An 18,080-nucleotide genomic window follows, 5' to 3' on the forward strand; every position below is an offset into this window, starting at 1 on the left:
ACCATTTAGGTATCACAACTAGGGCACTTATCATGATTCAGTGTCTCTTTATTTTAGATTTACTTATGGCCCCATTCCAGTATGTATATGGTACTATCCGGCAACAATAGGGGCAGGTCTGAATCTTAGCATAAAAAGGGGGGGGCGGAGGCTATATTAGGTCGGGTCTTTCAGGGAACTCCAGCCCTGACAAAGAAGGAGCACCTCCTTCGAAACGCGTTGGATTGGTTCCCCCTCTTACTATACCCGCCCTACTCATGACGTCACTATCTCAGCCACGCCCCCTACACACACCGCTACTGCTCCGGCGTTGCTTCCGGCCGGGGCATGCCAGGAGTTGGCGGTCTTTACCTCTTCAGACGCCCCAGCGTTCAGCGTTTGCTCTGGACACAGACGCTCTTAGCACTTATCGGCTATCTCACAGCGCAGCCCAGCACATCACCCGACGCCAGTCTGGGACATTTATTGCCTTCTTCAGCTATCCGGACCTTCAGTACTAGTCAGTGAACGTTTTACTACCTGTGCGCACTCCAATACAGTTGGTTCTCAGCTGACATATTCTCATGCCACCACAATAGGAGGCGGTCAGTATACTATTGTTTTTGTAGGCATAGCCCATTCATCTCATACATATTTATTGCATTTATCGGAGCGCAAGTGGCTCCGTCCATGTTGCTGTATTGCTAGTATTGTATTTGTTTTCTGAGCGCAGGTGGGTCATTAGTACATAGTTTCCAGTCTATTCTTTTAGACAGGGTATAGCACAGACCCTGCCATCCCACCAGCAGCTCTATCCCCTCCTCATTCCCTCCTCCATTTCTCTCCATTAGCTTCTTTCTCCCTTCCCTCCATTGCCCGTAGTGTACAGCGCCAGTGTTCATTACTCTGTATTTATTTATTATTACTTTTGTCAGATTCAAGTTATTTCTGTGACCATTGTGGGTTTTTCTCTCATTAAACGAATGGTACCAACAATTTTGACCACGTGTGTATATCCATCACGTAGGATTTTATTGCACGGGAACATCTAGGTATAACCTTTTATTTTAAGACTAGTTAGAGTAATGAATTGCATAGCACACAATTACCATAAATTAGCAAAGATCCAACATACCTCTACATATGGGAACTGGAAAATCCCATGATGCTGTGTTAGCTGAATTTGCTATACATGTAAGCTGGGGATGACCATCCAGAATGTATCCTGTTACACAGCTGTACCGGATTTTTTCTCCAACGTCAAACTTTGTACCAGACAGAACACCTTTAGGTGGAATTCCTGGGTTTCCACAGGAACTGCTCCGTAATTCTGTGGAAAGGAAGAACAAAAGTTAGGAAAAAATACTGTATCCAAGGAAATTGCATTACAGTAATATCTGAAATTATTAGGAAGTGCTTGTTTATCATAAAGAGATCAGCTTAGTAAGAAGTCGCACAGGCAAAGCTTCATGGGAGAAAAAGATGCAAATAAATTAGTTCTTTTGCAGAATGAGAGAAACTCTTGCAAGAACCAACTTGGAATGATTGCTACTCTATTAATCAATGTCTAAAACAATACACTTGCTAAGACGATGATATTATATGGACAAATGCTGTCCGAGAAAATCAGACACCACACTTATCAATGTGATCTAATGGGCTTCTTATAGAGGACAGCATAAACTAATATTGTCAAGTTTATGGGTGCTCAAAAAAATTGTTTCCCAAACAAATCTTCTATGTAGCATTCGATTTTTATGGCTACAGTGCCATTATTAACCTAAGAAACTGTAATAATGATGTATATTTTAAAATGTCGATGTACCATATTAAAACGGATGCCGCACGAATTTCACATGGACATAAAGAATGGACACAGTGATGACAAAGACCAGGGTCAGATAAGTATACAGTGTGAAAAATTGTCCGAGCTTCATCCAGAAAATTGTCTGACCCTGGCCTTTAACAAGCCTTGCAACATGTCCAAGGATAAATTGCAAATCCAACACTCTCTCAGTTTGCAAGAGAACTAATGTGCATTTTTTTCCTCCCATGAAACATTACCTGTGAGACTGTATACTTGGCTGGTCTCATTTTGGAGAAACAGAACTTTCCCCACTTTGCCTGAAGGACACTCTACACAGATGAGGGGCAAACATCCCAAAACAGCTGAATGTAGATGAGTACCTAGCCTGGCTTTTATCTGTGGTCATGTTGCAAAGTTTATTAAGGACAATGGGCTTGATTCATGAAAGCTTAATCATCAGAATTGAGGAGCAAAAAGTTTTCAAGAGCCGCAATGCGTTCCTACACTATTTTTGTCAAGCTCTGACAAAGTGGATGTAACTTGGGTGAGATGGAGGTGAAGCAAACCTTGATCGTCAAATTTCTGCTTATTAGCGGCATTCCTTAAATCAGAGATCTTACCCAGTCCCCGACTGAAGAAAGATTTGTGGTAAGATGCACGGAGGTGCGCATCACTTGTCATACGCTATCTATTCATAGACTCATAGCATGTTAGAGTTGGGAGGAAGCTCGAGGGTCATCTGGTCCAACCCCCTGCTCAATGCAGGATTCACAATTCATTTAAAGGAGTGCGTCTCTGACAAATCAGTGCTGCCTGACTCAAGAACACATCATCATTATCTTCAAGAACAGCATGAAAACACCAGTCTTGATGAATCAGCGCCATTGCCTTACAGGATATATTGCTTTTCCATGTAAGAGATTCTTTCATAGTGTAAGAGAGCCATATTGTACGTGTTGCTGTTGTTGTTGTTGTGCAATTTTTTAAATATTTCTATTTCATTTATTTTACAATATTTTATTTTGTACTTTTTCATTTACAATTTGCATATACAATATGTGTTTGAATGCCACAATATTTGGATTGTGCATGTTACTATGCATAGGTGTCTGTTACCCTATTTGGGCACTAACACAATATTAGGCTGCAATGCTGTAAGGTAGAATTCTTAGAACCAAGAGGAGTTGAATGTTTTTTATTTCCATTTGGTCCTTGGGATTCTTAATTACAGCAGTGCAGCCTAATATTGTGTTATTGTCCAAATCAGTCAAATGCTGAGGAGGAGACCATTTTCCAGCCTTGAGGCAGCAGGAGCTGATATTTCCAGGTATTCATAGGAGATGTGCTTGTACACAACCTGGTTCCTTTTATTTAATGATACCCAAAAGGCTACCACCCGATGGTCTTGTGCGCTTTTATTCCCCATGAGTTTATTTTACCAAGTTCTTGTTAGGAAATATATACAGTGGGTATGGAAAGTATTCAAACCCCTTTAAATTTTTCACTCTTTGTTTCATTGCGGCCAGTTGTTAAATTCACAAAAGTTCATTTTTTCACATTAATGTTTACTCTGTACCCCATCTTGACTGAAAAAAAAGAAATGTAGTAATTTTTGAGAATTTATTAAAAAGAAAAACTGTCTATGGTTCACCAAGTGTCGTAGCAAGAGATTGGTTTAACGCAATAGCATAGAAGGCGAGACTTGTCATTGATGACAAAGACATGCGTCTACACCCACATGACAACTTAAAAGAAGTCCGTCAACAATTTTTTGCTGCCCCATCTGAGAGAAGCATAATGTAGGGTCAGAGACCCTATTTCCAGCAATGTATCACGTATTGGGCTATCATTTTAACAAAATCACAGTTTTATCTGTTGCAGGTCTACCAGTTCTCTGAATGCTGAGCTGTGTATAACCCCTCTCTCAGATTAGGTAGCAAAAACTTGCTGACAGATTCAATTTAAGGCCAATTTCTGGCTTATGCAGTGGAAGACCTGAAAAGGAGTAGAGGACTGTGGGGCTGCGGCTCTGTAATGATAGTATAATGCCTAGTATAGGTGAGTATAATCCATTTTACTATTTTAATACCTTCTCAGGCCTTAACAAAATGTCAGCCAGTGGGCCTCTATTTTGTGGGATTTGTCCTTATCAATTACCCAAAAATTTTGGATTTACCAGAAAACACAATTTTCTTGAATTTCGCAACAAATCTGATCTATTACATATTGATTTGCTCATTTATTCTTAGGACAGAGAAGCCCATCTCTAAAACCTAATTTAATTTTCCATTTTGACCAATATTTGCTATTAATAATATCGCTGTCCATTTCACGCACCATTGTTTTTAATTCCAGCTCACAAATTGTTTTCAATGATATTTAGTAACTGTCGGAAAAATCTCAAAAAGCCGTTTTTTTATTTTTGCATCAAATGCTGCTTGGAATATGCAATAAAACATAGTGGGCGTAATTGGTTTTCATGGAACATTAAGTTATTCATCTTTTATACAAAGTTATATTATTATCTGTGCAATATGGTCAGTTTTATTCTTCCACTTACCTCTGAAGAGGAAGGGAAATGTAAAATGATTCACTTGTTGCTAACGATTTAGAAATGTTTCCAAAGCAATTTCGCTCCGTTCTGTTGACTTATTTCGTACCCTACGCTTAGAGTCCTGATTTTCTACAGATAACGATATGATTTAGCTCTCACACATAAGAGGAAATGTTTAGAAATTCATATGTATTTATATTGTTTGAGCTGACCAAATAATCTCTGCATGGTGGAGGTATTTCTGATGTTCGGTTTTACTCTTGCAATCTTAAAGTTGTAATTTGAAAGGCAAATCAAGTGGAATAAACTATAATTCTGGCCTGAAACAGTGTTCTGGATCACTGCGCTGAGAAACACATGATGGTGTCTCCGCGGTGTTGGATGTTTTGATCTCCCCGAGGTCATTCATCCTCATGTTTATAGTCCTTTTACCAGGCACTGCTCCTAATAGCCAGTTTCCTACTCCACACTGATGAGGGGCAAATAACCCGAAACAGCTGTCTGTGGATAGATACCATGTTTTGGCATAGGTGGTTTTCCTTTTGTATGCTGCCCTTCCTGTGGTTGTTTCTTCCCGATGAAAGACCTGGCTATTTATTGCTTTCGTTGAGAAACATATGATGGTGTCTCCGCAGCTTTTCTACATGCATATGCATATTTCCCATAAGGGATGGGAGCAGTGTTCTGGATCACTGCATTGAGAAACACGTGATGGTGTCTCCGCGGTGTTGGATGTTTTGATCTCCCCGAGGTCATTCATCCTTATGTTTATAGTCCTTTTACCAGGCACTGCTCCTAATAGCCAGTTTCCTACTCCACACTGATGAGGGGCAAATAACCCGAAACAGCTGTCTGTGGATAGATACCATTTTTTGGCATAGGTGGTTTTCCTTTTGGATGCTGCCCTTCCTGTGGTTGTTCCTTCCCGGTGAAAGACCTGGCTATTTATTGCTTGCGTTGAGAAACACGTGATGGTGTCTCCGCGGTTTTTCTACATGCATGGCTTTAAAGTTTGATAGTGAAATAGAGTAAAAATTTACCGTAATATTTTGTGATTTCCTACATAGGGTTGACAAAAGTATTAAAACTTAGTGCAGCCCTCACTCAAAGCTGAAGAGTCCAGTAGGCGGTCATGATAATTGATTGACAGCTGTCTATGCATGCATCTCTGCCAGCTGGACTCCTAAGTCCAAAGGAACCAAAGATTTTAACCTATACTGACACACTGATGTGCTATAGGATTAAGGTGTGGGTGTATGGAGAAGGTTTAGGAGCTAAGCCTGCTCCATACATGTCAGTAGGCAACTGTGGTATACAGCTTGTGCTTGCCTCTAGCAGCAGCGACTGGAGATAGCACTGATTGCTACTTTTTAACCATAAATGATGTTATTAATCTGGATAAAGTCCTCTGGGACACATAAAAATAATATGAAAATTAAAACAAACTGCTACTAAAATATAGAAGAAAAACTGTACATTTTTCAATAACAGCTTTTTTTTCCACAAAATATAAAAACAACAAATATATTGGTATTTTTTCATCCATTAAAGACTCAAAAATTCAGGTAATCAAATGAAAATTAAAAAAATCGCGAAATGCCAAAACTGCCTTTTTTTCATTACTGTACCTCCCCCCAAATATATAATAAAAAAACTATCAAAATAAAATTCATGCTGAATCTTGAGAAATTGTCTGGTCCTGCAAATTTAAGAAATTTGCAATTGAGTGTTTAAATTGAAGAGATGCATAATAAGAATGATAACCATAGAGCCCAGAACAACTACTAAAGGAATTAGAGCAGAACTCTGATGGTGAAGATATCAGGGCCACATACCTTGCCTTGGCTCCTGAATCCGCCCTCAGTCTGTTCCCTTCCCCCATGACAGGGGAGTAGTAGTACACCATTGTACACAAACCAGACTAACTAGGTAATACAAACAGGAGTAACGGAAAATACCAAACATACAAATATACACTCACATATAACACCTGGGAGTGAATGATGGGGTTAAACCAAAGCAGGAGAAAGAAAGGGAATTATGACACTCACAAAACCAAGCAACTGTCACACATAAATCCCCCAACCGACTACTCAAATAACCACCACCACCAACCACCAGCCATGCAGCATAAGCTAGCTCTGACAATGTGATTTAGTCAGGACCCAGATTATATAGGGGATGGGAGTGGCTAACAGTGCACACCTGAGAGTCTGAGCTCCAAGATCTCTCAACAGAGCAGATTAACCCCTGCACTGCCCAAAGAAATGTTCACTGTTTGATAAGGTGAAGTGCTTCTATTCATTACAGGAGTAGGAGGTCTCAGACGCTGTGGTCTTCTGGGTCCTCTCTGGCGCGGTAAACCCATGACGTAGAAATCCTAAAAGTCACTACAGATATGGGTTTATAATGATTTTTAGTATTGCTGCATCCAATAAGTGGCACTAGAGTTCAAGTCCTCTCCCTCTCTGAACAAACAATACACACATTTAATTTCTCAGAGGAGCATTGCAAGACTTATAAGCCCCTCACATTTTTTCAAGTGAATAATAGCATATATACTGTAGATCCTAGTAGAACGTCCAGACTAACTAAACAACACCTTAATTGTAAAGGTCCCAGGTCCAAAGGGAGTCTAGTCACTCCTCTAAACACCATTCTCCAAAACAACCAATAGCAAGCCATGTTTCACATTTTTCAAGCACAGGTTAAAAAAAAACATAGAGGAAAGTTGTACAGTAACTGACTCAGGGAAAATACTTTGGAACATTTCCTACAGATGCAGAAGAGCAGAGTCTGTCATTGAGCACAAATGATTATACAATTCCAGCAGAGACATTTTTATCTGGCACTACTCTTGACGCAGTAGCCTATTCTGTTTTTTTACGGTGCGCTTAATCATATTACAATATGCAAAATCAGTGAATGATCAAAATAATGTAACCCCGTGAATTAAATTACAATTTTTTCCCTGCTACGTCTGCATATCAAGCAGACACCGCGAGTCATCTCTGATCTACTACCTTTTTATACAATGGTGACCACATTTGTGTTATTTCTTTTCTTTGCTAATATAATCACATTTTTTTGGACAGTATAATTGAAGCCTTGAATCTCTCATTATTCTATGTTAGAACGGATGAATCGTATATCTGGGGCTCTCTGCTGTTCACTATCAAAATTGCATCTTCTCTGTGTTCTTTGTCACGGAACGTCTTTACATCGCTAAAGGCAGAATAAACACCACAATGTACAGAGAGATTTTTCTATTCAATACAAAATGCATGAGCCAAGGAAAGACAAATGTGACTGAACACATCTAGAAAAAGGGGATTATAGACAGAAGGTTCGTCAGCAACTTTTAGGATAACTGGAGAAAAAAAATTGGCGTAGACACTATGAAAATCCTACATATTCTCATTGGCTGCCTAAACATGGATACACAATACACACAGAGATTTATTTATTACCAATGATTGACGAGTTTCCGAATGCGTTATCTACATAGGAAACTTTGAGTTACCTTGAATAATTTATTGATAATGGCAACTTTCCAAGACAATATCAAAGTACAGTATTTTGGTTCACACAATTTATTAAAAAAAAAAATCATTTGCATTGTCCTTTTTCTGCATCCAGTCTAGTCCAAACCATGACAGTCTTTACTTCTGCACATCATGTCATCACAAGACCTAGTAAGCCCCAGGGAAGCCCAAGGTCCCAAAACAAGAATGCCTCCTCAGAAATGAAGACTGCATTGGTCTGGTGGCCATGAGAACAGGACTTTGCAGAGGACCAGAACAGTTTGAATATTTGTGTTTTTAAGGCTAAGTTCACATCATACCTAAAAAATTTGATTATGCTCAAAATATTTAATGACAACTCAATATTCAATTTTGACAGATTTGCTCGAATTTGGCTGGAAGCTTCTGTTTGGACTGAAGAAATCCAGTGCAAAATTGAAATTTCACAGATTGAAATGATAAAAGGGAAGAAGATAAAAATAAATAAAAAAAATCATACTCATATTTCCTAACCTTTTCTCAGCTGCCTCCAAAGCCACTACTGCAGTTGTCATCTTCCATTCTTCCAATGTTCAGCTTGATTAATTCCAGCTCTGAAGAAAACCTGAGGCCAATGATTCTTCACACATGGTCACTTGGAGGCGTAATATACATAATGATGCGAATTGTCCCCCCAAGTGATTGCATGAGGACAATCGTAGGCCTCATATTGGCCAAATAGGTTGCCCTTCTAAAGAACTAAATGGGACCAATAAAAGGCAGAGATTGGCCTCAGAACCGTAATCAAGCAAGTCCAGCCATAAATGAATGAAAGAAAAGGGAACTACAGTGGCAAATCCAAATTTAGGGGGAGTTTCGGAAAAAATTTGATTTGTTGCAAATTGATGCAGTCATTTCTGCTCCAGTTGCATGACCAGATGTAGCCACAGACTCCAACTATGTACCATGAATCTTCCATTTGGACACCTTCCTTTAAGATGGGAGCATATGGAGGAACAACGGCTATTTACATTCACTGTTCACATTGTAAGTTTTTTTCCCGCTGCTCCCTCTGACTATGAAACAAAAAAGATATGTGATCGGAGGCTAAGAAAGCATTAGAGTTGAGAAAACTCAAAAAGAACAATGATAATTTGGAAAATCGGACCTTGTTTCCCATGGCAGCCAATCAAAGTACAGCATTTTTTTACAGCAGTTTAAATAGTAAAAACTTGGCTCCTATAGGATGCTATGGGAAACATGTTCAGTTTTATTTGGACAATTAAGGAGAATCAATGGTCACGGGTTAATAAAAGTGACTACCAGAAAACTCGGGCAAAGCCAATAAGATCAGTCATTGGCTGCAGTGCTGTTGATGTTATATCAGCACTGCAGACAATAGCTGGAACCAGGAGCAGCAGTGGAAACTCAGCTCTGAGCCCGGAGAGATGGGTAACAAAGAACAGTTCGGGGCAGCGGTTTTCTCAAACAGCAAAATTATTTTAATAGAACATATCGTTAATGGTGATTTTCACCAAATTATTATTCCAAACTATGATTAGAACTTAATATTTAACCTCTTAACGACTAGGGGTAATTCAGTTTTTGAATTTCTGTTTTTATGTTCCCTTTAATCCCAGAGCCATAACTTTTTTAGTTTTTGGTCAATATGGCCACATGAGGGCTTGTTTTTTGCGGGACAAGTTGTGCTTTTGAATGACACCATTGGTTTTAATATGTTGTATACTGGAAACTGGAAAGAAATTCCAAGTGTGGTAAAATTTAAAAAAAAGTTCAAATCCACAGTCGTTTTTAGGGAGTTTTTTTCACAGTGTTCACTAAATGCAAAAACTGACTTGCCGTTATGATTCTGCAGATCATTATGAGTTCACAGACACCAAACATGTTTAGGTTCTATTTTATTTGGGTGGTGGAAGAATATTCCAAAATTTATAAAAAAAAAAATTGCCATTTTCCGAGACATGTAGCATCTCCATTTTTTGTGATCTAGCCTGGGTGAGAACATATGTTTTGCATGCCAAGCTGATATTTTTATTGATACCATTTTGGTGTAGATATGATCTTTTGATCGCCCATTATTTATGGTTTTAAAAACATTTTTTAACTTTTTGCATGCTTCAATGGTCTCAATGGGAAACTGCAGTACTCTGATCGCCTCTGCTACACACAGGTGCTGATCAGATTGCCTGTGTGTAGCAAAAATGCTGACTTGCTATGAGCGCTTACCACAAGGCGGCGCTCATAGCAATCTGGCAATGACAACCATAGAGGTCTGCTGCAGACCTCTGGTTGTTATGCCGACCCATCAGTGACCCACCATCATGTGCGGGGTCACTATGGGCAGGATTAGCAACATGCTTCAGGTAAGTGCAAGTTAAATGCCACTGTCATAGACTGACAGCGGCATTTAATTGTTTAACAGCTGCAGGTGGCACATGCCAGCTGTATAGATCAGCTGTCATGTGGCCGGCAAGGTGCAGGCTCAGTGCCGGAGCCTGCAATAACAGGGGAAGTCTGATATATGCATACTAGTACATTCAATGTTGGAAAGGGGTTAAAGATAAATGCAAGGATACAAAGGTGATCCACATGTACAAAAAATCTTAACCCTTTATCTATCAATGTCCTTTTTTTGGGACGCCTAATTTTTTGCTTCTTGTAACTAAGATTTTATAATTTTTATAATTAGGTCCAATTTTTTGTGTTGTGTTTGTAAAATGAATGCTTTCCAAACAGGAAATCATTAATTGAATTTTGGGATGCCCTTTTCTGAAAAATCCGTACTTGTAAAAATTTGTCAAATTATGTTTATGATTCTTTAGGACTGACCCAAAATCACTAAAAATCTGTTATTTAAAAAAAAATGAAAATTGCTAATTTGGCAAGTAATGGGTTAAAGTAAAAAATTAAATGGTTGTGAACATCAATGACCTAGATATGTACATATATCACAGAAAGTTATGCGAAGACCAATAAATAGGTAAAAATGAAAATAAGAAACATGCAAAAAACACTGCTAATAACGTCAATAAGAAAAGTAAGTAATGTTATAAAAATACAGTATGTATAAATTTTATTAATCAAGTAAATGGGGCAAAATAAAAGCATAGCTGAAATGCGTGTCGGGGTTTGCACATAATAATAGAGCATCTACAGGGTGGGCCATTTATATGGATACACCTAAATAAAATGCGAATGGTTGGTGATATCAACTTCCAGTTTGTGACACATTAGTATATAGGAGGAGGAAAACTTTTCAAATAGGTAGTGACCATGGTGGCCATTTTGAAGTCGGCCATTTTGGATCCAACTTTATTTTTTTCAATGGGAAGAGAGTCATGTGACACATCAAACTTACTGAGAATTTCACAAGAAAAACAACGGTGTGCTTGGTTTTAACATAACTTTATTCTTTCATGAGTTATTTACAAGTTTATGACCACTTATAAAATGTGCTCAAAGTGCTGCCCATTGTGTTGGATTGTCAATGCAACTCTCTTCTCCCACTCTTGACACACCGATAGCAACACCGCAGAAGAAATGCGATATTCCTGTCCACCTTTACCTTTCTGTACATTGTGTTAAAGAGTTCAATTATTATCCTTATGTACTTAATGTATGGTACTGTATGCTACTCATGAGGCACAGAATTAATATATCCCTCAATTTTTGTTAGCTACTCCAAAAAAAATCCAAAGATTTTCCTTTTAGCTTTATGGTCACATTTGTCATAGGCTTACAAAATGATAATGATTTTACTAAATCAACATAATATACACTGGACAAAAAAGTTTCATCATACTGTGATTAAAAAAAACAACCAAAAATATATATGTTTTACCCAAGTTATAATGTTAATACAATGGGTTATAGAGGTCATTTTAAAGAAAACAAATGAACAACTCTTAGCATATATAGTCATGGCAACATTTTTGTTGGGATGTTTTTCCCCCAGCAGTTCGCCCCAGCAGTTCGCCCCCAGGTACATTTCGCCCTGTTTGTACCCTACTTTGCCACCTGAATTTTGTGTTTGGATGTTTCACCAGTTTGTCCTTGTGGTTTATGAATTCCCGTCCGTCATCAATCCACATCACAAAAGTACTGTACAGAGTGCTTCACTTTTGTGACATGTTAAATCAACTGTTTACATCTGATGTTACGGGGAACCACTAGACTGCACTCCGTGACCCAAGGAGCTGCATATGCGACAGGTAAGTATCAGCCTGGGGGCCAAATGCTGGGGACTAAATGTGCGCAGGCAAAATGTATCTGGGGGCAAACTGCTGGAGGCGAAACATCCTATAACCAGTTTTGGCACCCTTTAATTTTTTCCAGAAAATGAAGCATTTCTCACAGAAAATTATTGAAATTACACATATCTTGTGTTAGGGGTCGAGTTCCCGCTTCTGCACAGGGGGAATCTCGAGCCACCTCCGCTGCGGTCTCCCATTCTTATCCAGCCGCAGTGGAGTCTGCTCAGCAAAGACGTCGGTCCCAGCATCTTGCTCATTCTCACTCTGTTCTGAGAGTTACTGCTGTTTCTCCAGTCTCTGCCATTAAAGCCAGTACTGGTCAGCAGCGAGCGGACTTCTCTGGGACTAAGTCCTTGTCTGCGCATACTGAGCATGCCCAGGGTAAGATCTACCATTGGAGATCGAGGGTCATGTGCTCAGGCTCTGCGGCACATTCCATTGGTCCTCTTGACAGGTCTTGGAAGGGCAAAAGTCCTGTGGCCACTTCCTGTGCTGCAACTATATAAACTGCGCATGACCGCACGGCCATGCGCTAGTATTGTCTTGTAAATATGTGTGTGTGTTGTGAGTTAAAGTCGCTCTTTAAATAACCCTCCCTATTGAATGTCTGTTCGCGGAAGGTGTATGTTTGCTATCTAGCGCCCGACTTGTCCAACAGCACGAAACACACATTGCAGCGTCCTCTTGCTGTGTCCGCCTGTACGGCGCCGTGCGCTTGCCTTGCGCTTTCCATACCCAAGCCAGTGTGGTTGGTGGCGTCCATTAGTGCGGCATTGCTCGCACTCCTGTGCATTTATATATTTATTCTTAGTTTCCTTACACACCCAGTTGTGGTGTAGTGCCAGCGAGGGTCTAATCGGACTTCAATCCCAGTTGGGGTTAAGTACGCTGATTGCTCGCTCGCGCTTTAGGTGCGGTGCAGCGATTGCTCCCTTCACACTGGGTGAGGTTGAACCCACGTGTATATACTTTAGTGTACCGCCATATAGTCTGCTATTTACTAGCAGCAGGGTTTCTCCTGCACGGTGGACCCCGGACTGCGAACGCATCTATAACATCTTTCTTGGTGCGTTCCGCCAGTCCTAACAGAATACTAGCGCCAGGGTCTGGCTAGTAAATGGCGGACGACCAGCGTTTACAGAGGTACATCCAGCAGCTGGAGGGAAGGTTGGCAGCTCTTGAGCGTACAACCTCAGCTGTGGATGTCACTGCTGTAGCTGTTCAGGCTGCTAGTGTAGCCGCAGCCAGTTTGTCCGCTGCCACCCCTGCTCCGACTTTATCCCGTCTCCCGCTTCCTGACAAGTTTGCTGGCGACAGTAAACAATGTCGCGGATTCGTGAGCCAGTGCTCCATACATCTTGAGCTCCTGGCGTCACGTTTCCCTACGGAACGGGCGAGAGTGGGATTTATTCTATCTCTCTTGTCGGGCAGGGCGTTGGAGTGGGCAACGCCACTTTGGGAGCGAGATGATCGTGTGGTACAGAGTGCTCCTCTCTTCTTGGACACTCTGAAGCAGGTCTTTTTAGGACCTCGTGTTACCCACGATACCGCGCTCCAGTTGTTGACTATTATTCAGGGCACGTCCGTGGTCAGCCAGTTTGCCATCCAGTTCCGGACTCTAGCTTCTGAGTTAGAGTGGCCAGACAAAGTTCTTATTCCGGTGTTCTGGGAGGAACTGGCAGACCATGTGAAGGACGCCTTGGCCACCAGGGAGATACCCGCCACACTGGAGGAACTTATTTCAGTATCTACCCGCATCGACCTCCGTTTTCACGAGCGGAGGTTGGAGCGGACCCAGTGTAGGCAGAGGTTTCGGCTGGCTCCTACCTTCGCCAGACCTCTTGAATCTCCTGTCTTGGCGTCAGATTCCCATGAGGCCATGGAGGTTTCTCAAGCGGGACCTAAGTCTCAGGCCGCTCGAGTACCCATGGTTTGTAAAAACTGTCATCAACTTGGACATTACGCCAATAAATGTCCGCGGCGGTCGGGAAGACGATCGCGTCTAGTAACCATTGGGGGAGGTTCACTAGACACAGCAGCAGTTTCCTCCAAACTGTCCTTTAAAGGGACAATCCTGTTAGGCTCCTCCACTCTAACAGTCGAGCTTTGTGTGGATTCAGGAGCAGAGGGAAACTTCATGTCCTCTGCTTTTGCTCTACGCCATGCTATACCACTAGTCATGCTCGCCAAACCAGTTACAGTTAGAGTTGTGAATGGGGCGACACTTCCACTGCAGATCACACACCAGACAGTTCTGTTCACGCTGTCCATGTCCCCTTCCCACCAGGAGATTATTTCCCTTCTTGTTCTTCCCGAGGGAATGGATGAGATTTTGCTGGGAATACCCTGGCTCCATTTCCACTCTCCACATATTGAGTGGTCCTCAGGGAGAATATTGGGTTGGAGTAAGTCTTGTATGGGCAGGTGTGTGAGTGAGTGTCTACAGGTTTCTACTACTGAGGTACCTGCAGACCTTTCATCTCTTCCTAGGTGCTATTGGTGCTATGCAGACGTATTCTCTAAGAAGGCTGCTGAGACCCTACCGCCTCATCGCCCCTACGACTGTCCTATAGACCTCTTGCCTGGAGCTGAACCTCCTCAGGGAAGAGTATATCCCCTCTCTCTCCCAGAGACGGAGGCTATGTCTCAATACATTCAGGAGAATTTGGCAAGAGGGTTTATAAGGAAGTCGGTGTCTCCGGCAGGGGTGGGATTCTTCTTCGTACAGAAGAAGAACGTGGAGTTACGTCCTTGCATCGATTACAGGGGTCTCAATGCTATCACCATTAAAAATAAATACCCGTTGCCCCTGATATCGGAGCTCTTTGACAGGCTAAGGGGAGCTAAGATATTCACCAAATTAGATCTGCGGGGTGCCTATAATCTGATTCGTATCCGTGAGGGGGACGAATGGAAAACGGCTTTCAATACCAGGGATGGGCACTATGAGTACCTGGTGATGCCCTTCGGGCTCTGTAATGCCCCAGCCGTTTTTCAGGACTTTGTCAACGATATCTTCCGGGATATGCTTTCCACCTCGGTTGTAGTCTATCTGGATGATATTCTCATCTTCTCTCCAGATATTGACTCCCACCGGAGAGATGTTGGCAGAGTCTTCGAACTCCTACGGGCGAATTCCTTATATGCAAAGTTGGAGAAGTGTGTGTTTGAGCAGGAGTCCTTACCTTTCCTGGGCTATATCATCTCGGCCCAGGGATTGGCTATGGATCCTGCCAAATTACAGGCAGTGATGGACTGGCAGGAACCCCATTCTCTTAAAGCGGTGCAGCGCTTTATGGGGTTCATAAATTACTATCGCCAGTTCATCCCCCACTTCTCAACTTTGGTAGCTCCCTTGGTATCCCTCACCAAGAAGGGAGCGAATCCCAAATTGTGGTCCGAAGGGGTCTCCAAGGCCTTCGCTTCTATAAAGTCCCATTTTGCCAGTGCTCCCATCTTACATCGTCCCGATGTAGATAAGCCATTCCTTATGGAGGTGGATGCCTCATCCGTTGGTGCTGGAGCAGTCCTCTATCAAAAGGATGCTCAAGGTCGGAAGCACCCATGCTTCTTCTTCTCAAAGACCTTCACACCAGCGGAGAGAAATTACTCCATCGGGGATAGGGAGCTGCTGGCAATGAAGTTGGCCTTTTCGGAGTGGAGACATCTCTTGGAGGGTGCTCGGTTCCCATTCCAAGTCTTCACGGACCACAAGAATTTGGTCTATTTGCAGACAGCCCAGCGGCTGAATTCTCTTCAGGCCAGATGGTCCTTGTTTTTCTCCCAGTTCCACTTTACTCTACATTATCTCGCCGGGGAGAAGAACATTCATGCTGACGCTCTCTCTCGCTCCCTTGTGTCAACTGAGGAGGAGGAGGACGAGCCTCGGCTCATTGTCCCTTCGGAGAGTCTGAGAACCGTAGCTCCGGTTTCGCTTGAGTCTGTGCCTCCGGGCAAGACTTTTGTTCCCATCAATTTGCGACCGGAGGTTCTCTCCTGGGCTCATTCGTCCAGAGTGGGTGGACACTTTGGGGCAAAGAGGACATCAGAGTTGCTGGCGAGAATGTACTGGTGGCCACATATGGTTCGTGACGTCGGAGACTACGTTCGGGCATGTGTCTCTTGTGCCAAGAATAAGTCTCTCCGTCAACGGCCAGCTGGTTTGTTATACCCTCTGCCGGTGGCAGACAGGCCCTGGGAGATGGTCGGGATGGACTTTGTGGTGCGCCTGCCCAAGTCTCGTGGCTGTACCATTATTTGGGTAATCACCGACCATTTTTCTAAAATGGTGCATTTGGTGCCGCTTCCTTGGCTACCTTCTGCACGGGCCTTGGCAGCGTTGTTTATTAAACACATCTTCCGTCTTCACGGTATGCCAGACAAAATTGTCAGTGATCGGGGTCCCCAGTTTGCGTCTCGGTTCTGCAGAGAGCTTTGTCATCTTCTCACTATTGAGTTAAATCTCTCTTCGGCATATCATCCCGAGACGAATGGGTTGGTGGAGAGAGCCAACCAGACCTTGGTCACATATCTGCGACATTTTGTCTCTGCTAAGCAAGATGACTGGGCATCTTTGCTACCGTGGGCGGAGTTTGCTCTTAACAATGCTGTAGCTGACTCCACTGGACAGACCCCATTCCTCCTTAACTATGGTCAGCATCCGCGGGTACCTGTGCCCATGCCCGTGTCTTCCGCCGATTCCAGGGTGGCAGACTGGGCTGTGGAGGCATGGGACATTTGGGATCGCACTCAGGATGCCATTCGGGCTTCCAAGGAGAGAATGAGGTCCTTCGCCGACGCACATCGGCGCCCCGCTCCAACCTTTGCTCCTGGCGATTTGGTGTGGCTCTCCGCCCGTAACATCAGGCTGCGAGTTGAGTCTACCAAGTTTGCACCTCGCTACTTAGGTCCTTTTAAGGTCCTTGAACAGGTTAATCCTGTGGTTTACCGTCTGGCCCTTCCTCCACGCCTTGGTATCACCGACACCTTTCATGTGTCCCTCCTTAAGCCCGTCTACATGTCCCGGTTTTCTGAGTCTTCTACTGGGACGTCGGGTTCGTCTACGGACGATTACGAGGTGAACGCTATCTTGGGGTTCAAGGTGGTTCGTGGCAAAAAATTTTATTTGGTGGACTGGAGGGGTTACGGTCCTGAGGATAGATCCTGGGAGCCTGCTGAGCACATCCGGGCTCCGCAGCTCATTGCTGCCTTCGAACGTAGCGAGGCCCAAGGAGGGGGGGGGGCCCTAGGAGGAGGGGTAATGTTAGGGGTCGAGTTCCCGCTTCTACACAGGGGGAATCTCAAGCCACCTCCGCTGCGGTCTCCCATTCTTATCCAGCCGCAGTGGAGTCTGCTCAGCAAAGACGTCGGTCCCAGCGTCTTGCTCATTCTCACTCTGTTCTGAGAGTTACTGCTGTTTCTCCAGTCTCTGCCATTAAAGCCAGTACTGGTCAGCAGCGAGCGGACTTCTCTGGGACTAAGTCCTTGTCTGCGCATACTGAGCATGCCCAGGGTAAGATCTCCCGTTGGAGATCGAGGGTCATGTGCTCAGGCTCTGCGGCACATTCCATTGGTCCTCTTGACAGGTCTTGGAAGGGCAAAAGTCCTGTGGCCACTTCCTGTGCTGCAACTATATAAACTGCGCATGACTGCACGGCCATGCGCTAGTATTGTCTTGTAAATATGTGTGCGTGTTGTGAGTGAAAGTCGCTCTTTAAATAACCCTCCCTATTGAATGTCTGTTCGCGGAAGGTGTATGTTTGCTATCTAGCGCCCGACTTGTCCAACAGCACGAAACACACATTGCAGCGTCCTCTTGCTGTGTCCGCCTGTACGGCGCCGTGCGCTTGCCTTGCGCTTTCCATACCCAAGCCAGTGTGGTTGATGGCGTCCGTCAGTGCGGCATTGCTCGCACTCCTGTGCATTTATATATTTATTCTTAGTTTCCTTACACACCCAGTTGT

General features: G+C 43.1%; 1 protein-coding gene across 1 annotated transcript in view; it reads right to left on the bottom strand.

Moving 5' to 3' along the window:
- CSMD3 (CUB and Sushi multiple domains 3) overlaps positions 1-18,080 on the bottom strand; it is a 2,093,798-nt gene that overhangs the window by 1,575,237 nt on the left and 500,481 nt on the right. The window contains exon 4 of the mRNA XM_069731799.1: positions 1,115-1,309. Within this exon, the coding sequence (XP_069587900.1) occupies positions 1,115-1,309 (195 nt within the window). The remainder of the gene's footprint in view (positions 1-1,114; positions 1,310-18,080) is intronic.

The sequence above is a fragment of the Ranitomeya imitator genome, chromosome 6, assembly GCF_032444005.1.
Source record: "Ranitomeya imitator isolate aRanImi1 chromosome 6, aRanImi1.pri, whole genome shotgun sequence".
Lineage (NCBI taxonomy): Eukaryota > Metazoa > Chordata > Amphibia > Anura > Dendrobatidae > Ranitomeya > Ranitomeya imitator.